Source organism: Corvus hawaiiensis, chromosome 1 (genome assembly GCF_020740725.1).
Source record: "Corvus hawaiiensis isolate bCorHaw1 chromosome 1, bCorHaw1.pri.cur, whole genome shotgun sequence".
Classification (NCBI taxonomy): domain Eukaryota; kingdom Metazoa; phylum Chordata; class Aves; order Passeriformes; family Corvidae; genus Corvus; species Corvus hawaiiensis.
In genome coordinates this window covers 10,089,784-10,117,311 of record NC_063213.1, presented here as the reverse complement: position 1 = coordinate 10,117,311, position 27,528 = coordinate 10,089,784, and the positions used below count along the sequence as shown (strand labels likewise).

At 39.9% G+C, this 27,528-nt stretch overlaps 1 protein-coding gene across 4 annotated transcripts in view; it reads left to right on the top strand.

Annotated features, from left to right (window-relative positions):
- DIP2C (disco interacting protein 2 homolog C) overlaps positions 1–27,528 on the top strand; it is a 312,763-nt gene that overhangs the window by 276,816 nt on the left and 8,419 nt on the right. For 2 of the 4 annotated variants that reach the window (XM_048328952.1, XM_048329106.1), the window contains 5 exons: positions 5,355–5,384; positions 7,084–7,145; positions 24,018–24,075; positions 25,052–25,126; positions 26,046–26,220. In XM_048328952.1, the coding sequence (XP_048184909.1) occupies positions 5,355–5,384; positions 7,084–7,145; positions 24,018–24,075; positions 25,052–25,126; positions 26,046–26,220 (400 nt within the window). The remainder of the gene's footprint in view (positions 1–5,354; positions 5,385–7,083; positions 7,146–24,017; positions 24,076–25,051; positions 25,127–26,045; positions 26,221–27,528) is intronic. The other 2 variants (XM_048329035.1, XM_048329193.1) reach the window with 1 other exon arrangement.

Here is a 27,528-nt window from a genome sequence, read left to right as displayed (position 1 = left end):
TTATGTGTTCAGCACAGACCAGTGTGTCTGTGCCTGCTTTAGCCTCTTGCCCTTTTTAGTGTTACCAGGATATGAATACAAGGAGGTGTGCCACACCTCCAGCTGCTTGCTTTCTCTCTGACTGCAGCAGAGCATCCCTACAGCCTAGGCTGTCTTTAATTATTGCTGTCAAGCATAAGACACAGCAAAGCTGAGCAGGGTTAAAAGTCATTCTGTGGCCCAGAGGTAGAGTTGTTTGGTTTGCCATTCTGTAATTGCTACCATAAATATTCTCCAGGAATAAAGTTTTAGAAAGGAGGGGAAGGAGGTAAATGATGCCATACCTTCATTGGGAACAGTTCAGGGTGGGGCCTGTCATCTCTCCCCTGCTGCTGTGGTGGAGCTGCTTCTGAAAGACAACTTTTCTGGCTTTTGGTAGATGCAGGGACCAGACTTGAAGGATGCCGTAGATTAGAAGGGAAAATTTTTAGCTGCAGAAGTTTGCTTGTCAGTATTGAAAATCTCCATTTCATATGTGCACTGATCTCTGGACTGTTCATGCTGATTGTTTCACTTAGAAGTTTTTGGTTTTCTATTTTGGTTTGTGACTGAACAGTGTTGGGGGCACACCAGTGGCTGGGCTCCTGCTGAGCAGTCCTGCACAGCATCAGGGCTGTCCCCATTTCTCTCTGTGCCCCCTGAACGACCACCCCACTGCCCTGCAGCAAGCAGGCTGGAGGAGAAAGAAGCTGGGAAGGGATAAAGCCAGGAAAGCTGTCCCAAGCTGACCTGGGATGTCCCATACCACATAATGTCATGCTCAGCCTTAAAGAAAAAGGGTGGTTGGTCTTCCAAAGTCACCATTTCTCAGAGACTGGCTGGGCATCGTTCTGCTCAAGGGGGGTGATGAGTGATTGCTTCTGCATCACTTGGGTTTCTCTCTCTCCTTCACTCTTTAAACTGTCTTCATCTTGACCTGGGGGTTTTCTCACTTTTGCTCTTCCTGTGCTTTCCCTGTTCCACAGGGAGCTGGGTGGGTACTGAGCTGCTGACTAGGTCAACCCACTGCAAACATGCAGGAAAGCTGACTACACTTAGAGAAACTGGAAGTCCTAATCAGCATGGAGGTAGACTGGATTATGGCTTGACTATGTACATCTGCCTTTTGATTGTGTTAACTCCTTAGCTGAAGGTTGCTTCTTAGATGGTTCTTTACAGAAATTCTTGAGTTGTTGAATCAAACTGTAAAAGTGGGTAAATCTCTGAAGGAATGTTATTAATGATAGTGCCTATGGATTTAGGAACAGCACGGAATGTGAGCCTTGAGTGAGATGGTTAAACAGCTGGGCTGATTGTACAGTTTACTGTCAGGCTTCTTGAGTTCTACTAAGATGTGGCATCTCAGTCCATAAGATAAACTAAAAGACAAACAGTGTCTAAAGAGTAGTGTGGCTGGAATGGAGAAAAGCCATTTCAGGACAGGCTATTTGTAGTAACATTATCCTCCCAAGCAGAATTGTTTTTGAAGCATTTGAGCTGAGCCTTGTTTGGCAAGTTTTAAAGGTGTTTGAAAAATTACTAAAGGTTTTACTTGCAAGCATCACCACAAAACATGTCATTTTGGTAGAGAATATAAAGATAGAGGCTTGCATGTTTTGAAGCATCTGGCAGTAGGCATTGCCAGGGACTGGATACTGAATTAGATTGAATGCTCTTTCCAAACTGTCTGGAAGTTTATGGCTAGTGGTATTCCAGAATAGCTTGTGGGCTATTCTGTTTTCTCAGCTGAGGAACAAAATAAATTTTAATCCCCCATCAACAATATTCCTACAATTAGTATTGTCCCAAATATGTTCCAGAAATGGGTTATGATTTCTGGATTCTTCACACTGCATAAAACTACTTCTCAAGATATTTGAGTCAATAGCATCTGCCTTTGCTTTTTTTCTTCCAAATTATGTCGTCTATGAGATCAGCACATGGTACCTGGAACACCATCTTCCACAGGGATAATGGTGATCCAGTCTGTTCTGCAGTGTTTCTAAAATATGTATCTACTAATCACCTTACTAAACATATCTCAGTATTCAGCTACTGACCCATACCAGCAAAAAAAGCCTATCCAGGTTTCTTCTCTAAGGGGTACCTCTAACACAACCCGGGTATTATCTTTGATACCTTCTTGATTTCCAATTTTGTAGACAAATCCAAGACTCAAATGTTTCAAGGGAAAGGTATACTGATTTTTCCAGAAAGCTTTTACAGTTCACCCCTCAAAAAGGAAGAGGAGGAGGGTGTGTATGTACATTTATGTGTGTTTGTATGTCTGTGTATAGCAGAATTTAACATTTTATTAAAGATTACCTTAAAAAGGAAATCATTGTGATAATCCCTTTGGTACAAAAGAGTCTTAGTCTACCAAATTATCTTAATTTCCAGGTTGTGATCACTGACAGACTAATGCGTTGTCATTTGTATTCATTTCCTTTCAAACTGAGAGGAAATTTAGTATGCTTCCTTTGATGTAGTCATTTTGGACTAGATTTTTAGAGATGTGCTTTTGAAAATAAATAATTCCCTCCATCTTTAGGCACTTAAATACTATTAATATCTGACCTTTTATGGCTGTATAGTCAAAAATAATGGTCCAGGGATTAGTGAGATGAAAAGATTGCATCTAGCATATTTTAATTCTCATTAACTAGCATCTTAGCATTCGAGAGAGAGAGAGAAAAATAGATATGAAAAGTAGCCTGTTTCTTACAACAGCACAGATGGTTCTCTAGGATTTTAGCTAATTTCCATTTAAACACTTGGAATAAATATTTTCATTTTATTCAACCTGCTACTCAATTTCAGTTGAGGGAAAACTTCTAGAAGTTGTTAATTTTCCTTAGTTAACCCTGAAAATGTACTAGCAAATCTGTCCAAGCTAAGGAGAGCTGGATTCATCTTGCTTCTTTTCTATCTCCTCTAACTGAGACTGCAAGGTTAAGTGAGTTATCCCATATCCATCAATAGTCAGTGGAATCACAGAAATACTTCAAGAGACATCTCAGGTACCCATCTGGGGATGGGATCCATCACCATCAGGAGATTCTTCCTACCTTATACTGCACATTTCTTCTTTGATGGCTGAAGTTACATGAAATGAACTCTTTCCTCACTGTCTGGCAAAGGAATCTTTGTTACTCAATTTAGGGCTTAAAGTCAATATTTCTTTTTACTTAGTGATAGATCACACTCTCTGAGGATCTTCTATATTAAAAGTAATAAAGGGTAGGTCTGCAGAGCGTGCTGCAGGAGACTGCACTGTGTCAGAGGTATGATTCACTCTTAGCAATGTACTACAGCTCTGGGTGAGCTCCCTCAGATTCTGCTTTCCCACCTTTGCTGTGAGTCATGCCATGAAGTTCTTTTCACAGCTCCAGCCGCTGTGCTTGCGGAGGTGAGATCGCCAAGTGCACACCAAAAATTCCTTTTCTGAGCATCACTGGAGCAGAAGTAGACTCGGAGTAAACACTGAGGCCACATCCTTAGATAGTGAAAGAAAACCCAAAACCCCAGTTATATTTAAATTCTTAGGACTTCTAATAGCCTAGTTCCTGGTTTTTCACTCTGGGGAGGGAAGAAGGGAGAGCATGCAGCTTGGCCTTTGACTTGACTGGAAATTAGGTATGGACTGAGTCCTGGCACGTGGTCAGCCCTACAGCCGACTTTTTGGGGTGGGCCTTTAAGCAGTTGTGACCTGCAATGTTTTCCCAGAGAATAAAAGCCTGCCATATTGCTGAGATTTGCTCAGACCAGGGATGGTTCACCAGTGGCAGCCTGTGCATGGGCAGGAGATTTATTTAGTCCAAGAGATGTGATTTATGATATAACCATTTTCAGACAGAAAATTCTGTATGTCCCATTTTGTTTCCTTGAACACTACCAGGCATGTCCTAAGTAAATATCAGATACTCCAGAAGTTGTTTTTCCCTGTTACCAGCATAACAGATGCTCTCTATCCCTGTCTCTCAAAATAAATGTGCACAGACAAATTGAGTCAGTCATTCTGGTCTTGGCTTAGACTCTGCTTCTTTTGAAATACTTTTCAGAGTATTCCAGCTGCAACTGGCCACAGAAGGATGGTGCTGATAATTCCGCTGCTGTTTCTCAAGCCGTTCTGTAGTTAAAAGCCATATGAGACTCTGGTACTCTCAAAATCCTTTCTGGACCTGCAGTATAGTCACAGGCAATGAATTATATAACTGCTGGATTTCAGTAATTCTCTTGCTTTCTTGCAGTTACACTGCAGTGTTCAGCCTGGATTATTAGTAATACTATTTTGGGGCACCAATGTAATAAGCAGATCCATCCTATTTTGTTAAAATGTTTCATCTTCCTTTGCAACCAAAATAAACCTGTCTTCAGGTGTTGCTGTGGCAGCTTCCTGCAGTCTTTAGCTCTGCTGGCATTCAGAAGTCTGGTGAGAGGAACGTGGGATGCCAGGGCTTTCAGAGCTGTTTGTTTTCACAAGTTGTAGGGCAAATCCCACAGCAGCCATCTGGTGTTAGATACTCCACGTGATAGTAGTGGCTTAGGACTAGGCACCGCTGAGGATTTTTTGTCTCTTTGCTGAGCTATCAGTCATGAAGGAGAACTGATGGGGTTTCATCAGCTTTTAACTTTATTGTTCTTTATATGTATTAAACTGTTTATCATAACAAATATGAATGAAGACTTATTGGGCTCTGAAGTTACTCTATTTATGATCTTCCAGTAGTTAGATTATGCACCAAGCCTTGATTTTATTTCACTTTAGGATCAGGTTAATCTGTATGCAAGAAGGTGTAAGTATCTTTCTCTGTTATATACTAATTTTAATTTTTTTCCTAAAAGAGAGCTTACTTTTGATTTCCAGAGTACATCACTTACAAACTTTTATTACTAGTGAAATGGCAGACCTGGAACTCTCACTGGATTAAAGTGCATTTAAATAGCAGGGCCTTAATGTTTAATGACTTCAAAAACAAAAACAACAACGACAAAAAAATCAGTATGCTAGACACGTGTTTTCCACTAACATTGTCTGTAGTGTCCTAAAACCATTTAAGTCTGTTTGTCCGAGGTTAGCAGTCTACAGCTGTCTCTTCTGTTGCTCTACTAAAATGTTGACACCTCATTTTTTACTTTTTTTAACCTTTAATGGTATAATGGTTAATTTGTAAAATTCCTGTATTTGACATTGTTTTTCTTTTATTTTGCTCCCTGCTTTTTGCATTCTCCTCTTTTTTTTCTCCCACCCTTCATTCCCATTTTTTATTGTTATTTTCGTCTTGTGTTACCTTATTTCCTTCTCTCCCTCATCCCTGCTATTCCTGCTGCTATAGCCTCACAGGCTGGGGAAGCTGGCCGAGCAGGTAGGGGATTTTCATGTTCCCTCAATACCCACCTATCAGCTTCCAACAGTGGGACAGACTAGAAATTGAGTCTGGAGATTTGGGGATTTTCAGATCCTTCTATAAAATTATAAATAAGTCCATTATAGCTTTATCTGGATGCAGGTTTCATCAAATATTAGATGTCCATTGTAACTATTTCATTCATGCTGAAAATAATAAATACCATAGTGATTGTCTTTGATTTTCCAGCTTGACTGTTTCCATTATTTTACAAATCAAATCAGCTTTAGTTTTATTTTTAAAGATAACCAATTTTTCCTTGGTTCTGTTTTTTTCTTTTCAACATTGCATATATTTAAAATAAGTTCTCCACTCAGCACTAGTCTGTTACACTGCTGAGTTTACCAGTAGACTGAAAATCGTGTTGTTTATAGCTAGAGAGGATATTGTACCTTGTATTGTGTATAACAAGCTAAAGAGGCTAACATGCATGTGCAGCTCTATTACTCCTGTTCTCCTCTGGTGGTGGGTGATGATCAGTACCTGTGCAGTAAGTATCAATTGGTAGTGGTAATTCTTTTCCCCCTTAGATACAAAAATTTCCTATTTGTGGATCTCCATTGCAACTTTTAGTGCTCAAAAAATTGTGGAACTACCAGCCAGCACTGCAGAAATGTAAAACTTAGCCCTAGATGTGAAGATTCCTAATGTGAAGAATTATACTCTACAATGTAACCCAAATGGGACAGAAATCACTAGGAGTTGATGTTGCCTGCTGGTTTAAGCAGTAAATGTCTAAATAACATGTAAAGGAGTTTGTACATCTGGAGTTTACCAGGTTTAGGAGAATTCCTCTGCTGAAAGAAAATTTCTGACATTCCAGTGGTCCAAAATGAAGTTGTGCTTTTCTTCTAGCTTTGTGCTTAGCAGTGGCACGAGGTCTGCAGCAGAGGGAAGAGCCCTAGCCCAGAGCATTGAGAATTCACATGATGTTCAGTGGTGATGAGTTTGAAGTTTTGGATAAGGGCAGATCATAGCAGGCTGCAAAACTGCAGAAAAGCTGTGGGTGGAAAGGCCTAAAGACTGCATCATCTCTGCATGAAAGGAAACTAAAATTAGTCTGCCTCTTTTCAAGTAACTAAATATTGTGACATAAAGCAAGGATTTAAATTATGCAGTGGAAGACTGAAAAGGATCAGAATAATTGCTTAACAGACCTTCAGTCCAGATTGGTTCATGTCATGCGTGCTACCTTTACTATCTTTAGCTTCAAGTATATTCTCTGTTGCATGTATGGAAGACTCTCAGTAAACCATGCTTCACATTCCTGACCATGTGCTTCTGCCATTAAACTGTGTCTCCTCAGCGATTTCCGCCTTCCTTTATATGGCAAAACGTATTTAACATTTTTTGTATGTATCCATGTGCTGATTACTTGGCATTTTGTAGCAAATAGAACCTCTGTTGACATGTGTTGGTTAAGTAGTCTGACTGCTTGATGTTTTTCTGAACCCCAAGGTGACACGTACCTGATGGTAGGTATGTTTCCAGTGCTTGTTCTGATTCTGTAAAGCTGATCTTTGATGAATACCTTAAATATAACTTGTCATTTGATTAGCATAATTAGCACTGAAATGAATGTTTGGTTATTTGGGGGGTAAAACTCTTTTCTCCTCCCAGCCCTCAGGTTCTGATTAGCTGATGTTGTTGTTTGCAGGGAACATCTGGACCAGATCCCACCACAGTGTATGTTGATATGAGGGCACTGAGGCATGACAGGTCGGAACCACCTTTTTCTTTTTCTCTAATACACACAATTAACAGAGTTTCTAACAAGAAAACAGCTTACAGCACACCTCACGGATTCTGGAAACCTTTGTAATTCTCATAAATAATTTGTGTTGACTCCTACCAGCAAGCAGACATAGACATTTATAATAATTGGTTAATTAATTTTACCATTGATAAAACTGAGGCATCTGACATCACTACTGCAGTGGCTAACAAGATTCCTTGCCTTTATTGCCATCAGGATTTCATGACACTTGTATTCAGGTGGTGCAGCCTAGCCAGTCCCATGGGACTGGAGTCCTGCTGGGCCTTTTAGCTTCACAGAGGTGTTTCTCCTGGGTTGGCAGCTGTTTTCCTGTCAGAAGACCCCGGCAGAGTTTCCTACAGTTCTTAATGCTGCAGGACTATGAGGAGATGGATTATTGGCTTCAGCCACTGTGAGCGATCACATTCTGTAATTGTGGGTATTTTTCAGTTCCATCTTGAGTGTTAGATGTGTATACAAGAAGTGAGAAATAAAATTTACCACTTAGCAATTGGAGGGAAGCTTGAGATCTCAGTTGTGATTTTAAAAAATACCCATGCACATATATTTCTGTTTTCCAATACTCCGGTCACGAGTCTCTTTACAGAACTGTAACAAACCAAAAAGTTTTCAATGAACTCTGGAAAAGGTGAACATTTAATTAACAATCCTGGTTCCCTTAAAAAATCATTATCCAAATAGGGAGTTTCTTTGTTCTGTTTCTTTCATCCTTCTTAAAAGCTTAACAGAGAATTTGCCCCCCAACTTTGGCTCTGTCAAAGTGACCAGTTCAGCTTGCAGACTACAAACCTCAGGGTACAGCAGGCCCAAATTACTTACTGGGTAGTTAGGTCAGATAGACATGTAGATATTTTCTTGTTGCACAGGGAGTTTGGCAGGTAGAAAAAAGGAGCTGCAATATATTTGACTCACCATTTCTTTATTCCTTTCACAATGATTCCAATAAGAACACTTTTGTTTGATCTGTTCTTTGGGACACTGCTGTCTTCATAACCCAGCCACAGAAATTTGGTGTTCCTGGCCCAGCAACTGCAGTAGTGAAACAGTCCATGGACGTACTAAATCCAGAAAAGAAAAAAGGCCTTTTCTATAGAAGGAGAATGTAACATTCACAGTGTAAAAATTATAAGTAATAAAAAAATATGTTATAGAGAGACGAATTAATACTTACTATTCATAAAAGTTGCATAAACCATGGGTATACTATTTCGCTGCCTTAGCATATCATTGAGCAGTAGGCATCATTATCGAGATCAGGCTTTGCAGTGTGTTAATTTATATTTAGTGACTAGTTCTACAGAACATGAAAGATGATCTTTACAGCTGGTTCTCATATTGTGGCAATGTAGATTTTAATTTGATGGTTTAAAGCTGTGCCTCATTTACCCAATCCTGCGGAATTTAGAATTAGATCAGTGGGTCATAAATTAAGGGAGAAAACAACTCTATTTGATATAATCTCTTCGCACTTGCTGTGTCTAACCATTTTAGTGGAACTGAATGTCCCTATTACTTACCAGTAACTGAAAGATTCCTGTAAATAGCTGTGAGACCACAGAGTAGCAACCCACAGAGTCTTTGCAGGCCAGCCAGTCCCCCAACAATATGAACATTTTACACTGCACACTTAATGTAAGAAAATGTTTTTCATAATTTATATTTTAGAAGATATTTTTCAGGGTCTGCAAAAGACTGAACATATTTTTTTTCTTGGCATGATAACACTCTCTAGTTGCTTCAAAAAACAGCTGTAGTTCATCTCTTTGAGATTATTCAAATCCTGTTCACATCCATAAAAATTAATAATCAGTTTCAATACAACTATTTCAAGCTCATCCGGTAATTATGTGCTTGCGCACTTCACAGCTTATGAAAATGTCATTTTTTTATAGGAGTTTAGGTCAAAATACCTGTGCTAGGTACAATCTTTGTGGAGATCTAGGGGTGGCTGTTCGACCAAGCTAGATGTTTCTTTCCTTCCAGGTCTCCCTGGATTTGGATGGTTTGCTGCTTAGGTCAGGGTGGAGGTTTTCAAACACCTTTTTGTGTGTCCCTGTGGGATTTTGAGTTACCAGCCCACTGGTTTAGCTATTGGAAGTGTGGCCATAGTACTGGGCTCACCTGGTGGTTCAGGATACTTGTTCCAAGGGGTGCAACCACTTGGTCAGTGACTGGCATCAGTTCTGACACTGGACAAAGGCTTGACTGCCTGGCTGTGAGCATCTAGTGCAGTTCTAGATGCTCCAGCCTCACTAGTAGGGTCTCTCATGGAGTCATGTTGTATTTGTTAGCCCTAATGAGTTGTCCCAGGCACCCTGTGTTGTCTCAAATGGCATTAGACACCTATTTTTGGAAACTGAGTAGCACCCTAAAAGCAAGAATATACAGCTCTGGCTTTCTGTTGGTGACAGGATATCAGTGTTGCTGTACTCAGCATTCTAATGGTTTTCTAAACCATTTCAAAAAATCAGGGTGTCCTCAGGATGGCCAAGAAAGAGTGAGCAAACACAGGCAAGTCTCACACAGGCTTTTAATGAAGAAGACTTGTGTGCTATCCACCAAGTGGGTGATGTGCCCCTGCAGTGCAGTTTACAGAGGTTAACTCGGGTCCAAAAGACAGAGTAGGTGGATTAATGCTTCCCAGCATAGCACAGAGGCTCCTGGCTGCTGCCTCCCTGAGCAGCTCAGGCCATGGCCCTGTGCCCACGGGCATCCTCAGGGAGGGCCAGGCAGCAGAGCTCCGGGCGGGAGCACCCGGTCAGGTCATTGCTGCATTTCTCTGCCTCTGGGAAAGCAATTTTATTCCCTCCACCCCCCAAAAGAGGAAAATAAATCAAATAAATATATGCATATTCTTGTCCTGCTGTCTAAAGTGCTGGTTGTCAGAGTGTTCCGTCATATTTTTGACCAGTCATGCTCTCCTCAGAAAGCTTTTCAGGTGGGTAAGCTCAAGATACCTAAATACTCTAAAAGCTGAGAAGTACTTGGAAGATAAAAAAGGGAGGGAGCGAGAGAGAGAGAGTTTTCTCATCATGCCAAAACACCATATACTTGAAAGATGGTGGCATTTACAACATTTGCAGCCTTTTGTACCACTAAAGATTTAAATTTAAAGCCCAAGCATCCCTTGTATCTGGATTGCTCTAAAACAATATGTACACATGTTTATAAAATGTCCAGCAAAAAATACATATCTGAAATTAGAATAAAAATTTCACAGCTTCTTCATCCTTAACAGCAGCTTAATTCTTGGTAGAAAAACTATTTATTGGCAAAACAAGCCAATTCATCAAACTGAGAATAAACCAAAATAAATCTTTCTTTCCATCAAAAAGGCAAAAATATTTTCAGGTGTTCTGCAGCAGGTCAGGCTGGATTCTCAAATGTTTCAGTATATTTGTAAACATCCAAAACCATATATTTTTTTAGACTCATTCAAAACTGTTTTCAAAATGTTACTTTTTAAACATGGTAATGCATATTTTGAAATTACCTTGAATTTGAAACTAACAGGTATTAATTAGAAATAAAATGGCATTAAAAATATTGAAATATTTCAACTGCTTTGAATTTTTTCTCAAATTTTTAACACAGAAATTTCTTTTCCTGGGTATCTGTACCTTTCATATTCTAAATGTTTTATAGAGAATTTCCTCAGAAATTTTAAATAATGAGCTGAAGGATCCGTCTGGTGACATTGAGACCATTGATCTTCTCCTAAAGTTGAAATTTCATGCAAATCCTGTAAAGATAAGCATCCCCTTGCATCCTAATACTCTCTTCTATATCAAAACCTTACCCATTAAAAAAAGAAAAAAAAAAAAAAAAAAAACCACTGTTCTGCCCTAAGCAGAGCAAGGAAAGATCCACTTTGATATTGAAGTTTATTTTAAAAAGGATAAGAAAAGTAAAAGGAAACATATTCATTGCAATCTGTCTGCCCTCAAAAGCAGATAAAAATGTCACCAGTCTTCTTGTTCAGTAGCAGATAGTGACAACTTACAAGCTTTGATGTAGTGGAGGCTTAGGCTCCCAGGGGGAGAGAGCCACTAACCAAGCCACAAATGTATTGATGAAGATTGGGATGCCATTTTGTATTTGTTATAGACAGTTTCCCCTTATTTTTACTACAAATTGTATTTAACCTGTTTATTGAACTACATCCACATTTTGTATCAGACTGGGCAAAAATGAAGACTTTCAGCCAGTGTTGGTAAACACTGTTTTCTATTTGATGCCATCTCTAATTTCATACATGCAGACATCCTTTCCCATCATGTCCTTCTTATCCTGTCTTCAAACCCCAGTATACCCTTTGGTGAAATAATAGGTGCATTAAATGATCTTTTAAATTATTCAGTTTCATCTAGTTAGGTCTGTAGGGTAATAGAAATGGAAAAATTAATTTATTAAACTCTTCTGTGGTTTACTAGAGTTTCTTTTGAGCTACATGTAATGGTGAACTGCTGGGATAGACAGACATGGTGAGGCAGCTGGCACCAAAGAGGGACTCAAATCCAGGTGTGGAGTATTGTCAAACAGACCAGAAGCACAAAGATGTATTTGGGTTCAAGTTTTTAATTTTTCAGTCTGGCTGTTATTCAATTTGTGGTTTGTGATATCCATAGTCTTTCACTGAAATACTCCCACTCCATCATCAGAACAATTATTTTAACCTGATTACCCTCTATATTAAACAAGCAGTCTGTGGAGCTGTACAAAATAGGTGTCTTTTCCCATGTGGCCACTGACATCTCCTTGGAGTGATGCAAATAAATGTAGCTCTTAAAAAATATGACCTTGTATATACTTCATCTGTCATTAGCAGACTCAATTTCTTAAGAGGTCATTTGTGTATTGTACTACCAGTAATAAGCAAGTCTTATTTTTCGCTTTGGATTCTGAGAGTATTCAGAGATCTCTGAATTTCCTTCAGACTTGCTGACATTGTCTCCCTGACAAAGGCGTTTTCAGAGGATGGAAATTCTGAATCTCATTCCTCAAGAAAAAAAGGGAACACTTGTAGCATTTCAAAGAAATGAGAAAATTGTTACTTAGGATTTATTTTTATAGATTGCTTATACACTGAGCCCAGTCTCAAATCCAGGCTCTGTCAAAAGGAATCAGTAAAGCTTTGGCTTCATTTTAATATATTCCAGCATTTCAGACTTCATGCAGGAGCAGAAAATTAGCCTTTTATTATGGCTGTCAATTGTTTATCCTTCTCCTCTGCATTTTACTGAAACTTTCATGTTGTGTACGCATTGTTTTGGGTAACACCAAACAACAAAGCCACAGGAGCTTTTTTTCCTTATTGTCAAACACTTCTCCTCCATCTACCTTGAAAAATACTCTTATTAAAGGGTTATTAAAGAACTCCTTAGCTGAGTTGTTAGCTGAGCTGTAGCCACAGCAGTGCTCTGTAGCACAGTCACAGCGTAGAGGGGAACCATTTTATATTCACATGAGATGAAAAAGAGACAGAGGGGAGGAGTCTCAGAAGGCCACATGCTAATAGCAAGTGACAGTGAAATAGGTACCTTTTGTGAAACTTTATTGATTAATTATATTTGAAAACCGTTTGCCAATGGTAGTAAAAGAGAAACTTGGAAGAGTGCTCCCTTGATGCTGGGGGGAGCAGGGCTTTTCCAGCTCCTGGAATGGGTTGCAGTGTACAGAGCCCAGTCACAGGTTAAAGAAAATCACAGTCCTCAGTTGCTCACTGTGTGGGGTCCAAAGGGGTGGTTAGAATCCATCACTACCCTCTGTGACACCCAGCCAGCATTTCCCTTGCAGTGAGACTCTGTAGGCAGGGGGTGTGGGTTGTTTTGAGGTGTAAAGCTCCACGTACCTGGTGAGCTGTTCAAAACATAGACCTCCCATGTCATTGTCCTCAGAGTGCTTTAGACGCAGTAAGCTCATTTAGCAAATGGAATTGTCAAGTGCTACCTCCAGCACTGCCATTCCTGTCACCCTGAGCTCCAGGGATATTTTCATATGGATGGCTCCAATTCCAAGCTTCACACAGCACTCCCCAATTCCAAGTTCCATACATTACCCATACTGTTTTATAGTTGTCTGTTGCTTTAGCTGTTTGGATTTTTTTTTCTGTTTTCACAGAAACAGTTCTTTCATGAAAGTGAAAAGATTTGCACCCCTATGGAGTCAGTAAAAGTAGCTCAGTTGAGAGAAAGGCTTGAGGTCTTTAAAGCCTGAGTCCCTCAAAGATTTAAGTACAAAAAGAAATGATGCAGTTTGGTTTTGAGGAGTCTTTGTAGAACCGCCTGGCTTTTAGGCATTTTGCCTATTAGCTTTCAGAATCTTATTTATGAGTATAAGCTGTTTGTCATGGTACTGGCAAAACCCTCCTTTTTTGTGTTTTTCCTCAGAAGAAGATACAGCCTTGGCCTTTTAGCAGTATTGTGCTTTCTTTCTGCCATGCAAACACTGCTGTCTCAAAAATCCTCTTGGCATTGTTTCTGATCTTTGGGAAACAAATCTCTCAGAAAGAAAAGTTAATTTGGGCTGATAAGCATCATGTGAACACTTGCAGTTCTGACTTAGAGAACTCCCAGTCTCTCTAGAGAGGAGGAAAGATTGTCTCTTGCTGTTCTGACTGCATCAGGAGACAAACTTGTTCAGTCTCCATACACTGAATAGTCAGTGATTAGGAATAAAGCTGATGGCCTGGGAAATGGAAGAGGAGCAAATACTTTTGAAGAAATTGTACTGTTTACTCATAAGGATCCAGAGTTATAACCAAATTTGTAAATATACCTTTTGAAGAGCTTTGAAAGATGCTTCATGTTTCCAGGCATAACACAACTTCTGTGCAGGGCAGGAGAAAGGGAGAAACTTCCAATAACTAGGGGAATGGGAGCCCTACAAAGTAATTTGTGTGCTTTCTAAGGCAAGATTACTGATTACTGAAGTATTTCCTCCATTGACCCAAGTCCATTTCTTCCTTGATAAAGTCATCTTCAAGGGATAAGCATATCATGATTTCAGTGGAACAGGACAATAAGAGTTGGCTCCAAGTATGGTTTTTGAGAGAGGATGTGGTTTAGCATACTTTAACTACAACTCAAGAAATTCCAGTTGTATTTCCCTGGAGGGCTTAGGGGAAAGGGAATACTATTCTGTGTACCAAGTAAGACAAAGACAAAGGGAAAACAAAAACCTGTACCTTTCCAGGAAGGTGGGTGTACTGCAGTTGTGCAGTTACTGTCGTACTGTTTGCAAGTAACATTTTCATGTCATTCTTCAAGTATGAGTAAAAGAACTAGATGGAAAATGGTTCCATTTTTGTTTTTACAAACCAGTTTTCATTGCAACTGGGTTGGTGTCTATGGCTCAGACCCAGGGAGCCGTGACTGACTCAGAGAGAGTGTCCCAAAAGAAGTCTGTGGTGTTCCCTCAGCCGCCGGGGTGCCTCTGCAGAGGGGTGCCTGTCCCAGCAGGCTGTCAGCTCTTTAGTGATTCAGCGAGAGTGATTTCAGCTCATGTTCTGTGAGGCAACCCCAGGCCAGACCAGGAGGAGAGAGACAAGAGGCTCGTTTGGCGGTTCTGCATGGGGCAGCTTTATTTGTCCCTCTCCCCGCGAAGGGGAGGCCAGGGACGAGCTCTCCGATCTCTAAGGGAGAACAGGGTAGCTCTTATAGGGATACAAGGGTGGGTGTGAGAGGGTAGAAGCCAATGGGTTACAAAGAGTCTACATAGGGTCTCCCAGAGGATCATGGTTTCGTTTTTCTCTCACCCTCACCACAAAGTGCTGCCTTTTCCAAGGGGATCTTGCTGGGAGGTTATGCAACCTCCTTATCTCAGCAGGCCTCCCTCCAGGGCAGGGGCTGGGCACACCCCACAAGTTTTGAAGTTTAACGATAACTTTGCCGAAATTATAAAATTTCAGTAAAATTATTGGGAATTTCACTGCTTATTAGGTTTCCAACATATTAAAATACACCAACATATTTATTCCAGAAGAGTGACTGACACTGTTAAAAAAGAGGATTTCCCATTTCCAGGTATACCGAGCTTCTTTGGTGTTACTGGTCCTTCTCTTTCAATCATGCTTCTCCTGGAAGCTGCGAATAGATGAAACAAGCTGGCTGCTCACATTTCTGAGGAAGATTTATTAAAAATTCTTCCTTTTTTGTTCCCTACAAGCCATACTTCTTTCTTTCTTTCTCTGTCTCAGACTTTGCCATGAGTCTAGCTGTACAGTTACAGGAATGTCTTAATAAAATAGAATTTTCATTCTTCCATTTTTTTAATGCAAATACGATGTATTATATATTTGATTTTTGCAGATAATATATTCTGAAACAGTTTGCTTTCCTTCATTTTGGTATATACTGTTAATGGAATGCTAAACACTGATTCTTTAAAAGTGCCAAGTGATCAACATGGGGTACATTTGCTGAGTGGAAGACAAAGTGCTGCTTTCCCATACTGCTGCCTTAGAGGGCATTTCACAAGGCATCTGCTTTGGAAGGGGAAATACTTAATGAATGCATGTAAGATTTGGAACAAGCCTTTGTGGCTTCTGCAGCCCTAGCCACAGACTGTGCTGTGCTATAAGAGATGGAGCTTCCTATGTGCTCTCCGCCCATCTTTCATTTCCCTCTTCTCTTGCCAGCCTTTGCAGGAGGACAGGGCCTTTGCCATCCCACACACTGTCAGTTTTTTGTGACAAATAATTCAGCACAGGGTGCTGTGCTGCCAGTTACCCCTGGGAAATGGGCTCTGTCACCTTTGGGACCCACTCCAGCTTGCCAGCCTCAGGCACTCATTTGGCTCCTGTTGTCAGTGAAGTCTCTGGCTGAAGGAAAACTGAAGGAATGGTTAGGCTTGGGAAGGGGAGCTCTGAATAGTAAAAACATCCTTTATTTATATAAGGATACATCACTAATTTGGTTAGAGATGTAATACCCTCTTAAATGGCTCCCTTCAATAGATCTTAATATGTTGCTTCAAGCCTCACTTGTCCTTTTTAGTATGGCATATACTGGAAGTGTCTGTGAGCAGAAGATGAGCTTGCTTAAGCAGAGTCTCAAGCAGCCCACCCAGGCTTCCCAGTGAGTCTCCTGTGACAGGGCAGTCCCTTTTCAGTGCCTGCAGGTGTACAAGGCACTGCTGCTCATGGCACCGCTGACCTTTCCTTCTGAGTGCTCATCTGCAGTTTTAATTGAGCTGAAAAAATAGCTCTGTGTGTTGGTGTTCCATGCACAGGAAATGTCCCTGGTTGTTGTTAAGCAGAACTTTCTGCAGATTTTTTCCCAAAAATGCAGGGTGAGTCAGCTAATGGTGGGAATTTTGGAGGTTATAGCAAGAGAAGAGGACAGGTTAAAGAAAATTACCTGAGTTCAGAAATTCTTGTTTGATTACATTGTGGGAATCTAGAATATGAATATTTCATTAGCAATGCTAAAATAATTTCCATCATTTGTTAACAACAAATAAGCTAATTCCATTATCTAGGGATATTTTCAGATCCCAAGTTCATTATAATTAAATTTTTCCCTATATGTGAAGCCTCTTTAGAGATTAGGACTGGGAAGACAAAGGGTTACAAAATAGAAAAAGCATATTGCATTAAACAGAATTCTCAGATCACAACTGTGATTATGAAAAGTGCTGTAAAAACAATTAGTGATAAACACATGTCCTGGGACGTTTATAATCTGAGTAAAAAGATAACAGCTCTGAGCAGCTTTATGCCTGGTTTTGCAAAGCTGAACCTGAAGCACAGAGAAAGGTAATGCTGTACCTGATGGTGCTCGAGGTGCAAGGTGGGAGAGCAAATTCTCCAGAGTCCTGGTTCACTGCATTCTCTTGAAATAGTTGTATATTGTGCTTTAAACAATGTGCAAAGTTAATTTAAACAAATTTAATGTGTGATGACAGTTGAACATTTTAAAGTACTTCAAAGCTGAAAGCAAACATAAACATGAGGTTTTTTACATATTCTCATAATCTTTTATGATCAAATTGCTACTGCCTTTTTTAATCTGTGAAGCTTTGAGTGTTCTCCTCCTGAACCAGAGTTCCTGCCCCATTTTGATTCATTTGCAGCTTTCTGAACTGCCTCAAATCATTGTGTAACTTTTTCTGCTTCTTTGTTCAGTCATCTGAAGGGTTGGAAGGTGTTTGCTTTTGACCGCAGGGTATTTGGCACATGAAGTGTTATTTAGGTTTATAGTGAAGGATTCCTTTACATTAAAGGAAATTATTTAGTACTAATTCTTGTTGATTATCAAATTAACAGGATTAAGATATGTCCTAGGCATAGAGAAAGTTTAATGGTTGTTCATTTGGTTGGTTAAAGTTTGCCTAAATCCCAAAGTCCCTTTTTCAGTCTCAATTGTATTTATCTATTATTGGAATTTATCATGTGATAGGAGAAAAACTGCTCTGAGGAAACCAGGATGATGCAGGAAAACTTTTTCACTGTCTACCTTTTCCCTTCAGCCTAAGTGTTCAGCTGTGCAATTTTCCTACTTTTCTGATCTGCTGTTTGAATACTGCATGCCATTTTGGAAGGCAGAGCTTAAGTTCTTCGATCCATATTTCCATTTTTTGGTAGAATGAGCTCATTGACTTGTTAATTCTGGAATAGCTTATGTAGAAGCATTTTATTATTTGAGTAAAGAGAAAATGCACTGACAGGCTTGAGTGTCAAAGAGCCATGACCCAGTCCAGGATCCCACTGTTACCTTCAGTGTCCATCCTTCTTCTAACTATAGAAAATGAGAAGAGGCTGCATCAGCCCTTTCCCATCAAAAGTCTTATCCAGGCACCATCTCAGACTGGACATTGATACATATCTGAAAAGTGTTGATGGCAATAGTTTGTAATGATTTGAGTCAGAACTGGGAAGTCATTGTGCTGTGGATGTAGCCACATAAAAGGTTTCTGCCTTGCAATTAGATTTTCATTGCAGTTTCTAATGAATTAGGTAGTTGGCCTTTTTTTCCTTGTAAAAGACTATTGTGTTGAGTTCAGAAGAGTCACTTTGGGTAGATCCTTTTCCGCTTAAGGAAAAAGAGTTTCCAAAGTGGTCAAAACACATGAAGTTTTTAGTTTTTGCTCATGATGGTGGTCAAAACATTTTCAGTTTGGAGAGTTAATTAACTTAATTTAAAAACAAAACAAAATGCCCCGAAACATTAAACATCAATAACCCTGTTTTTCTGACCTGCTACATTTTTTTTTAAGATTACATTTACAACTTCTGTAATATTTAACTTTTTTGTTCCAGTTTAATACAGAAAAATTTTTAAACTATCAATAAGGAGGATCTTACAGGATAAGAAAATACCCACTTTTCCCCCACAAGCTTAACTTCTAATGTAAGATGACAGTCAGTAGGAACACTTAAGAAACAGGGCTGGAATGAAACCAGAGACCACTGGCTGTTGCTTTCTACCACAGAAACTGTGGGCATGGAGGGGACTTCTACACATTGGGTTATATGTTCATCACATCCTGTCTAGTTTCCTCTAGGCTTTGTTGCTGAAGATTTTCAAGAGTGGCAGCATCCAAGAACAGATGCTGAAAGAAATCAGAGTGCAAAATAGCTGGTATTAAAGAGTTGGGCTTCCAGGCTGGCATGACTGCAAAGTGACATGGTGTGAGAACTGCTCCAGACAGGAGGAAGGGCTGGTGGGATAGGCAGGGAAATAAGAGCTGGAGATGGTGGAAGGTTCAGTGCCCAAATCTTACTGACAAGATGCTGGCACATGGGCAAGGAGGAAGAGGGCAATTACCATGGCTCAGCTTGAGGCAATGGCTATAAAGGAAAGAAAAAAGTTTGAGACGTGAGGTTTAGCCAAGTGTAGGGTAAAAGGCAATCTCTTCAGCTGAGTTATGTTGAAAGGGAATGGGGGCACTGGGGAAAATCTCCTTTGAGTTGGATGTGGAGAGGTAGAAATAATAAGACAAAACTAAGACTCGGTCATGCCAAGCATTGCAGAGTGAAAAAAGGTTCCTGGATTTGAAATAAATTCAGCTGATAAATAAGCCCTGAAAGGAAGTAGAAGAAGCCCCATCATTTGAAATACTTTAACAGAAGTAGACAAAGCACTCAAAAGTGCATTGCAGGGAGCAGTCTTTTTTTGGCAGGGAGCAAGACTTGGATGACCTCATAGCTTCTTTCCATCTCCATTAGAATCACAGAATCCAAACTCTTTCTCAGAGCAGCAGCACAGCCGGCTCTGAAGGATTGCCCAGGTTTGGCACAGTCGTCTTTCTTAGTACCACTGTGCTCGTGCCAGCCCCTGCAGATTCCCAAAGCAAGAGTTAATAGCTCTGCTGACAAACTCTCCGATTAGTGTAAAGCACCAGCAAGCTGTGCAGTGTATTTTGGAGAGTTTTCATCACCAAATGAACCAGATCTAAAATGGAGCATAAACAAAATTTGCAGTTTCATGTAAGGTAGTTGGGCAGAAAGACATGGTTGCTGCGTTTCGATACCGCTTCGCTGCACAGTGATGGCAGTCACTGGTTAGTTATATCTGGCCAGTTCTTGCTCTGAAGTCAGATTTCAGTCCTACTTTTCTATAGTAAGTGGTTGATATATAAAGAAGATGAAATCTGTTGAATGTATTAAATTGTAACAAGAGAAGAAGTTTGACACATACTGGGGGTGTAGCTGCATTCCCCATTAAATCCCAGTTGCCAGACTCTGAAACAGCTTTCTCAACTGTACAACTCCAGTGAGAGAACTTTTTAAGAAAATGTTCTTAGGAACCAGTGGAAAAAAGTTATGAAAAATATACTCTCCTGTACAATTCTGTGTAAATATTACAGTTTCACTGTGCATCATCCCTGGTTATAGCTTTGCAACAATGAAACGATTCTCAAACATCTTCTGTCTCCCCCCTCCAGTGAGACATTTCGGTGGGGGAGAAACTCTGTGTCTGCCCTACATTGGGCCTCTCAATTATGTTTTCCCTCTCAGCTTGGCTGCAAACCACCAGAAGGTGCAAAAGTAACTTTCACACCCAAGTGCAGCATGTTTTCTCCCATCCACTCGAATTTCAGGCTCTTAGCCCAGTCTGGCTCTACTGCCATGTTCTCCTCTGCCTTTCCCACCAAGACTAGAACACAGAAGAAAACAGCAGGAACGCTCTGTACTCACTTTCTAAGAGATTGTTTTCATTCCCAACAAAGAGCTCTGGAGCACTGCTGAGAAACAGGACTTGCCCTTCCTGGACCTGCACTGCCTGGGAGCAGGTTACAATTATTTGTGAATTTGGAGAGGGTTTTCTGTCATTGTCCTAGGGAGGCTGCAAGGAGCCGAGTGCTTCTCTGCCAGCATCACCTGGGTAATTCAGAGGTGGTGTTTTTAAGGGTCTGATGGGCCCTGTGCTCTGCATTTTTAGTTTGCTTGCCAGAGCAGCCTTGATAGTGATGCTGTTTACTCAAGAGGGAAGAAAAGAAGTTTTCAATTGTGTCTGTGTTTTTCAGTGGAAAAAGGGAACTCTCTTGGGGAAGAGTGGGAAAAATTGAATTATTTTATGCTGAGGCACAATAAAACTAACTTTAAAAATTATTGCCTAATGCCCATAATTTATTCACAGTATCTAGTCCCAGTAGAGTTAATGAGATTATTAAGCACTTAAAATTAAGAATGTGCATGAGAGTGGATAACATCAGAATCTCATGTTTGGCTTACTTTTTTTTTTTTCAATATCTTAGTGGCAAAATATTTTTTATTATTTTGAATTTGTTAGAGGTTTAACAGTGTATTCCCAAATGGATTGTGAGCTTGGCAGAAACTTTTTAAAAAGGGATCCAAGGTTTTGGGTGCTAAGAGGACCCTCACAGAAAACCTCCAGGAAATGCCGTTTCTATGTTTAGTGCCGTGAAAACTCTGTAGGGGATGTGAGGCGGGAAGCACAGAGTGGGAGAGGTTTAACAGAGCTGGAAAGTGAGAAATTGCACCTTCTGTGGATCACCATGTGCTAAAAAATCAGGCAAGGTTAAATGCAATAGGTGGAGAAGGGAACTAGAAAAATATGCCAGTGATAATAACAACAAGATGGGAAGCACAGATGCTGAAAGCAAAGATGGAGATTGTCAGATTTATAACTGTTGATTCATTTCCAGTAGTCATTCCACTGACTATTGAATGTGTTGCTTTATTATTTGTGATTTTTGCTAGGCCTGGAGTTCAGCAACACTTCATGGAGGCATGTCTTAGTGACAGGAAGGGAGCAAAGGCCGGCAGTATCTGTGGGCAGCTGGACAGTTCTGACATACACTTTTCCTGCCCCAGAGGTTTTTTCTATTGTTATCCAAATAGAATTCTCTTTAAACCTATCTTAAATTGCATAAATTGTTTCCTGACCTTCGTTACACCATCACTCTTAACAGTGCTTGTGACTGAGGTTTTCTAAATTGTCTTTTTTTTTAAAGACTTTCTCAATTTCACAAAACATTCATAAATAATACGTAAGATAACTCTGTCTGTTAAAGGAGGTACCATGTGGTTGAGATGATAACTATTTCTGCCAAGAGTAGCTATCTGTCTGCAAACACCTATCGAAAGTTTGGAGATGTTAATGGTTTGGAAGAACTCAGTTAAGGCATTTTCTATTTCTAGACTAATACGGATTTTACAGAACAAAGATACGTATATGAAGGCAGAAATATATAGGCACTAGTAGCAACTGGTTTTTGCAATATTTAATTTCATTTCAGTACATACAGTTATTTTTAAAACCTTTACCGAATACTCCTAAATACTTATGATTTGGCTGCCGTTTGTGTGGTTGGGTGCCATTTTGTTGCCATTTGCTGCCACAAGCCTGGCTGATGTAGATGTACCCTTTATAGAGCAGCATTAACTTAGCCTTGCACACACTCATTTTAGAGAAGCTCCCACGGCCTGGCTTTCTGCTGCCCTGTGTCTGTGTTCCTGCATGAACAAATGGATGCTGTAGCTTCACCGCTTCTGCCATGAATCCAGTGGTGGCTCTACTGCTCCTCAGCTGGTGGGAGGCTCAGCAGTAAATGTAGAAAACACAGACGTGTAACACCTGTAACACAACAGTGTAAACAAGGGCAGGATAACATTAAAGGTAACACACAGAGGAGGTAATCAGTGCTTCAGGCTCTGTCTGGGAGTTTAGTGGCAGCTGAAGAAGTGTTGAAAGGTGGTTCCTGTTACACACCTCATAGGCTGGGTGGCAGCTGCCTACCTGTGCCTGCTCCACACAGTACCCCTCGTAGGTACTTTACAGTTTACATCCTTTTCCTCTCAACACGACTTGGAAAAAAGTCTGAAATTCCTAGATGTTTGGGTTGTATCTTTCTGTTAGTGAGAGGAGCTGTTCGCACTGATGTGCAGTATCTCAGTGCTTAACCCTGCCCCATTCATCAAAGTTGAGAGACTTCCCAGAACTGCAGATAAAACACTATCCACTATGTCTGCCTTGACCTCAACAGTCTCAGCTTTTATAGAAGACTCTTGGAGCAAAGAAATAGGGAAAGGAAAAAAGAGGAGAAAGATCTTTTTCCATCTTCTTTATGCTTAGGGTCTGAACTTCCCAAAGCTTTGTTCTTCTCCAAAGAGACCTCCAAAGAGACCTCTAGCTGGGGTCTCTCTGTGTCTCATCCCTCCTTTCCCAAACTGAGCACTGTGATACTCTATAAAAAGACAAAACAGTCTGAAAAAGATCTATTGTGACTGTTCCTAATAGACTCAGTTTTATGCTCAGCTTATCGGGATCCAGCCATCTCCACCCATCTGCTCCTGTCTGTTTTCTTGTCTTCTGACATTTCATCTTTACCTTTTACATGGCTGGCTTTTAGGCATCTTGTATTGTGGGGTTTTGTCTTTCTGATACCCAGAGCTGAGGGGAGGAAAGAGGTAAGAACAGCTCTTTGGACACAAGTCCAGATTTAGCTTGGCTAAGTGGATTACAGATAATGTTCAGGAGTGGGAAGGTTAAGGTTTTCATGGTTGTAAGTTACTTCCTTAGGATACAGGAATAACTAGATGTTACTGAATTTTCTTTGCCATGTACTGGCTGAGATCATTAGCTATTTTGGAACTTGAAAGTCTCTTGCATTCTAACCTGCTGAGTAGTTTTCTAAGGTTAAATGAGAAATTTCCTTCCAGAACATTTTACCACTGAAGGAGAGATGACATTCCAGTTCACTTAGTGGGGAAATAAGTTATCTAAAAAAAGAAGAGAGACAGCCAGAAAGTTATACTCTGAGAACGGATCTGATATCAGCAGTAATAACATTTCTCATTAAATGATTTTTTAAAAATATTAAAATGTTTATCAGCCACTGTCCATTGAAAATAATTAACAGATTGCAAATGCAGATTTGAAGCTGAGGCCAAGTTATGAGTTATTTTGATATGATTTTGATTTTAGCTGTTAGCTACTTGTGGAATGTGGTTGCTCACTCAGCTCAGATGCTTTTGTGTCTGTGCCCTGGTTTTTATGATGTTCTTGTGAGAAATCAGTATTTTAGATCCCTCTTGCCATGAATAAATTTGTGCATGGAATTTCATTTACAAAAGTCTATCGAAAACAAATAAAAGGCACCAACTACATTTGAAGAATTTATTATTTAAGAAAATGTTCACACACATCTTTTTTCATTATTTTCCCATCCATAAGTTTTGACTAATATTAAATATTGGGTCTGATTATGTTCTACATAACAGGATATAAGCTTCATCTCTTCCAAAAATAACATTAAACTCTGCAACCATTAACCATTCCTTTTAGAAATAAATGTTAATGAAAAGCAAATAAATGCAACCATGTATTATACATATTATTTTACAGAGTTCGTTTAGTTGAAAGAGGATCTCCACATAGTTTGCCTCTCATGGAGTCTGGAAAAGTAAGTACTGAAAGAAGATTTAAGTGTAACTTTTATGGTCAATATTTTCAGTTAATATCCATTTCTGTTCATTTTTACATGAATGTACTGCTGGGGAATGCACTATCAGCTGTACAGATTGATGTCCTTCCTTTACTGTGGAGGTTACAGCATGATAGCAGTAACTGATGCATTACTGCTCTCTCAGAACCTGTACCTTGCTCTTTTATGCAGAAATCAATTCCTTCTTTTATGCAAAAAGAAGGTATTTCATCCCCTGCATGTCCTTCCTGAAGCAGCTGACAAATGTGCTGCTGGTGCTGGCAGTTCCATCAATGTAGAACCCACCTCTAGTGAGAGCTGTTCTGAGATGACCAATGCTGTGCTCATGGGCCACTGCTCACCTGCAAAGGATCTGTCCCTGCTGGGGCATGGCTGTGGGGACAGGGTGAGGACATGGGAGCAAGCTCTGATGCTGTGGATGCTCATCTAAAGCTTTCTGTCCATACCTTTGCAGACACCCATAGTCAGAGGATGCTCCCTTTTTATTTTGGGGGTCAACATCCACCTCTGTAGTTGTTGAATGTCCATTACGTGAGGTATTTGGCAGGTCATCATCCTGGGAGATTGCATGATGCCTCTGGCTTTCTCCTTGTTTCAGGCCAAAGTTTCATTGGGATTTTTCCTATCCTACTACGTATTCTCATAGAGACAGGGACCATTTGGTCTGACTTTTGTTCTGCAGGTGAACATTTCATTTCTGAGGAGGTTTATTGACGGAACAGCTTTCACAAAGAGAAGCAGTTTTGTCACATCTCCCAAATATCTCAGAATTTGTCATACCTATGGACTATTTTATTTTTTTGCACTATAAATGTACCTTAACTTTTAAGGATTTCTTGTAGTTCCTAATGAAGGTTCTTTGGGGACAAAGTGTCAGCATACAATTGCAAAGGTGGTACCTGCTTTCTTACTGCCTCATGTTTTCTTTCAATAGATCCTCCCAGGAGTACGTATCATTATTGCTAATCCAGAAACAAAGGGACCCTTAGGAGATTCTCATCTTGGTGAGGTGAGTCATGAGAACCAGAACTTTGTATGCTCTGAACTAAATTGCAGAGACAAATCTATTGTTGTGCATGCTGATGATTTCCTATGATACACCTTATCAAATGCCCAGTGAAGAAAACAGTGAATTCTACTGATCTTTATAAAATGTTACTTGTGTCATTATTAAAATTGTTAGTAAATTGTTACTAAATAGTAATAGCTCAAGTTAAAAATATGAAAAAAAATTTGCTTTTGCTAACTGTATTTTATACTTGGTGCTTCGCTAATTCTGATGGAAGTTTACATGAAAAGTTAGGTTATAGATTAGCTCAATTTCAGCTAGATGGTTTTCTTGTGCTGTTCTTCATAATCGTGCTTCATTGCACTGAAGTACTCTCATTAGCTCAGTTGAGCAAGGCTATATGCTTTTCAAATTTATTTTGTTTCTAGAGTGAGGAAAAAAAATTATGTTGTTTTCAAGCACTTAAAAATCTAGTTAACAAAATGAAGAACATGTTTGATCATAATTAAAACCACAATCTAATTTGTGAGTTTCTGTAAGAGTTCATTAATTTGAAATCATAAAAATTTCCATGATGCTTTGAGTTCAATGGAAAGAATCCTTCTCCATAGGTGAAGGTCCCTGGCCTCACTCTTTAAAATAATCTGTCTGTCTGGTGTTCAAGGAGGATGCTCTGCTGGGGTAAATACACTGAACCAGGAGTGGGGAGCTTGGCTCAGATCTGCCCTGCAACTTCAACAAAAGTAGATTGGGGTCTCTGTGCCTGGAACTGGCTCAGTTATGGGTTCGGAAACAGATTTAAAAGACATTTTTAGTATTATCTAGCTATGACTAAAAATATTTGCATCAAAAATTTTCAATAATGCTTCATTCTTGAAAGCTACTTTAATTAATACCAGTATAATTGCTTTTAACTTAGATATGGGTTCACAGCACTCACAATGCCAGTGGGTATTTTACCATCTATGGAGATGAATCTTTGCAATCAGATCATTTTAACTCAAGACTCAGCTTTGGAGACACACAGACTATTTGGGCAAGAACTGGTTATCTGGGGTTCCTGAGAAGAACAGAACTCACAGATGCAAATGGAGGTAAGAGCTTTCTCATCATCTAGGTCTATGCAAATAATTTAGATTATTTGGAGGGTGACACTGTGTCTCTGGCCCTGCGGTACCTAACATGCTCCATCTGTGAAACCTGTAAAACTGCAAAAAAGCCTTAGTTAAAAGAATCAGAAAATAAATCAGAGGGCAAGATTTCCCTGCTGAAATAGTTGCTTTTCCTTTGCTGGACCTCAGGTGCTATAAATCCCCTCCACCAGTGACCTTTTGGCACTGTTAATGCACCCAGTGCTTCTGCTTGAAAAATATGAAATGCAACTGAAAGTGCCATAATTTGCTCTGGCAATTGTGTGCCCAGGAAAGCATTTGTGCAGATGGAAGAAGCCTGGTGGGAATCTGAGCCCTGTCCCTCCTGTGACCACCACCTCCTCTGTTATAAACCTCTTCACAGGAGCTGTCCATTCCTCAGACCTTCCTGTCTTTAACCCCACAGGGCTGGTTACTGAAATGTAACAACAAGCAGTAGGCTGCAAGAGAAATTATAGAGTGTTTGGGTTTCTGTCAGGAAGGTACAGGATTCTCTTACTTGTTTTAATGAAATTCTTTGTCCCATGTACACATATAAGTGAACCAGTGCTGCCAGGCACACAAAGTCTGTGCTTGGGAAAACAGTTTCTTCTGTGATTTTTGCAGAGCACAGTGCCACAAGCAGCTGTGGCTGAGCTGGCCAGGGAAGGCTGTTGGCCAAGTAGGGTTTCCAGCAACACTGTGAGCACCTCCAGGGGTGATCCCAGGGCCATTAGAATAGCTACTATTCAGCCAAAGAAAGAATTCATCAAACCTGAAAACATTTTAGTAATCCATCTGGATTAGGCCTGCTGCCTAATGTTGGCACCCTCTGAAGAGGTTTACTTTGGTTTGCACAGGCTTTTTTCATTTCATAATGATAGCCCAACTTTAAGAAAATTCAGGATTCTCTGAGGATATTGCAACTTAAGCATTCAAATAGCTTAAGTATTCTCCTAGCAAAAAGTTGCTCCATTCTCCTCCTACTTACAGCTCCCAGAGCAGAAAGTTCTCAGCCCTTTACTAGGTAGAGCTCATATTGTCATTACAATACCACTACGCAACTATCCAAATTCTTGCAAAAAAGAGTCAGTTATCTGCTATAAGCAAATACTTTTTGTGACTAGCATGTATTGTTTATTTTCAGCCTAGTATCTTTTAAGAAGTGTAATTTCAGCCTCATTTATTTCTTTAGTAGGTCAAAAATACGGGCTATAAAAGTGTTATGCTTAATTTACCTGAATGAGCAATTTGCTATCTAGCTATAGCACA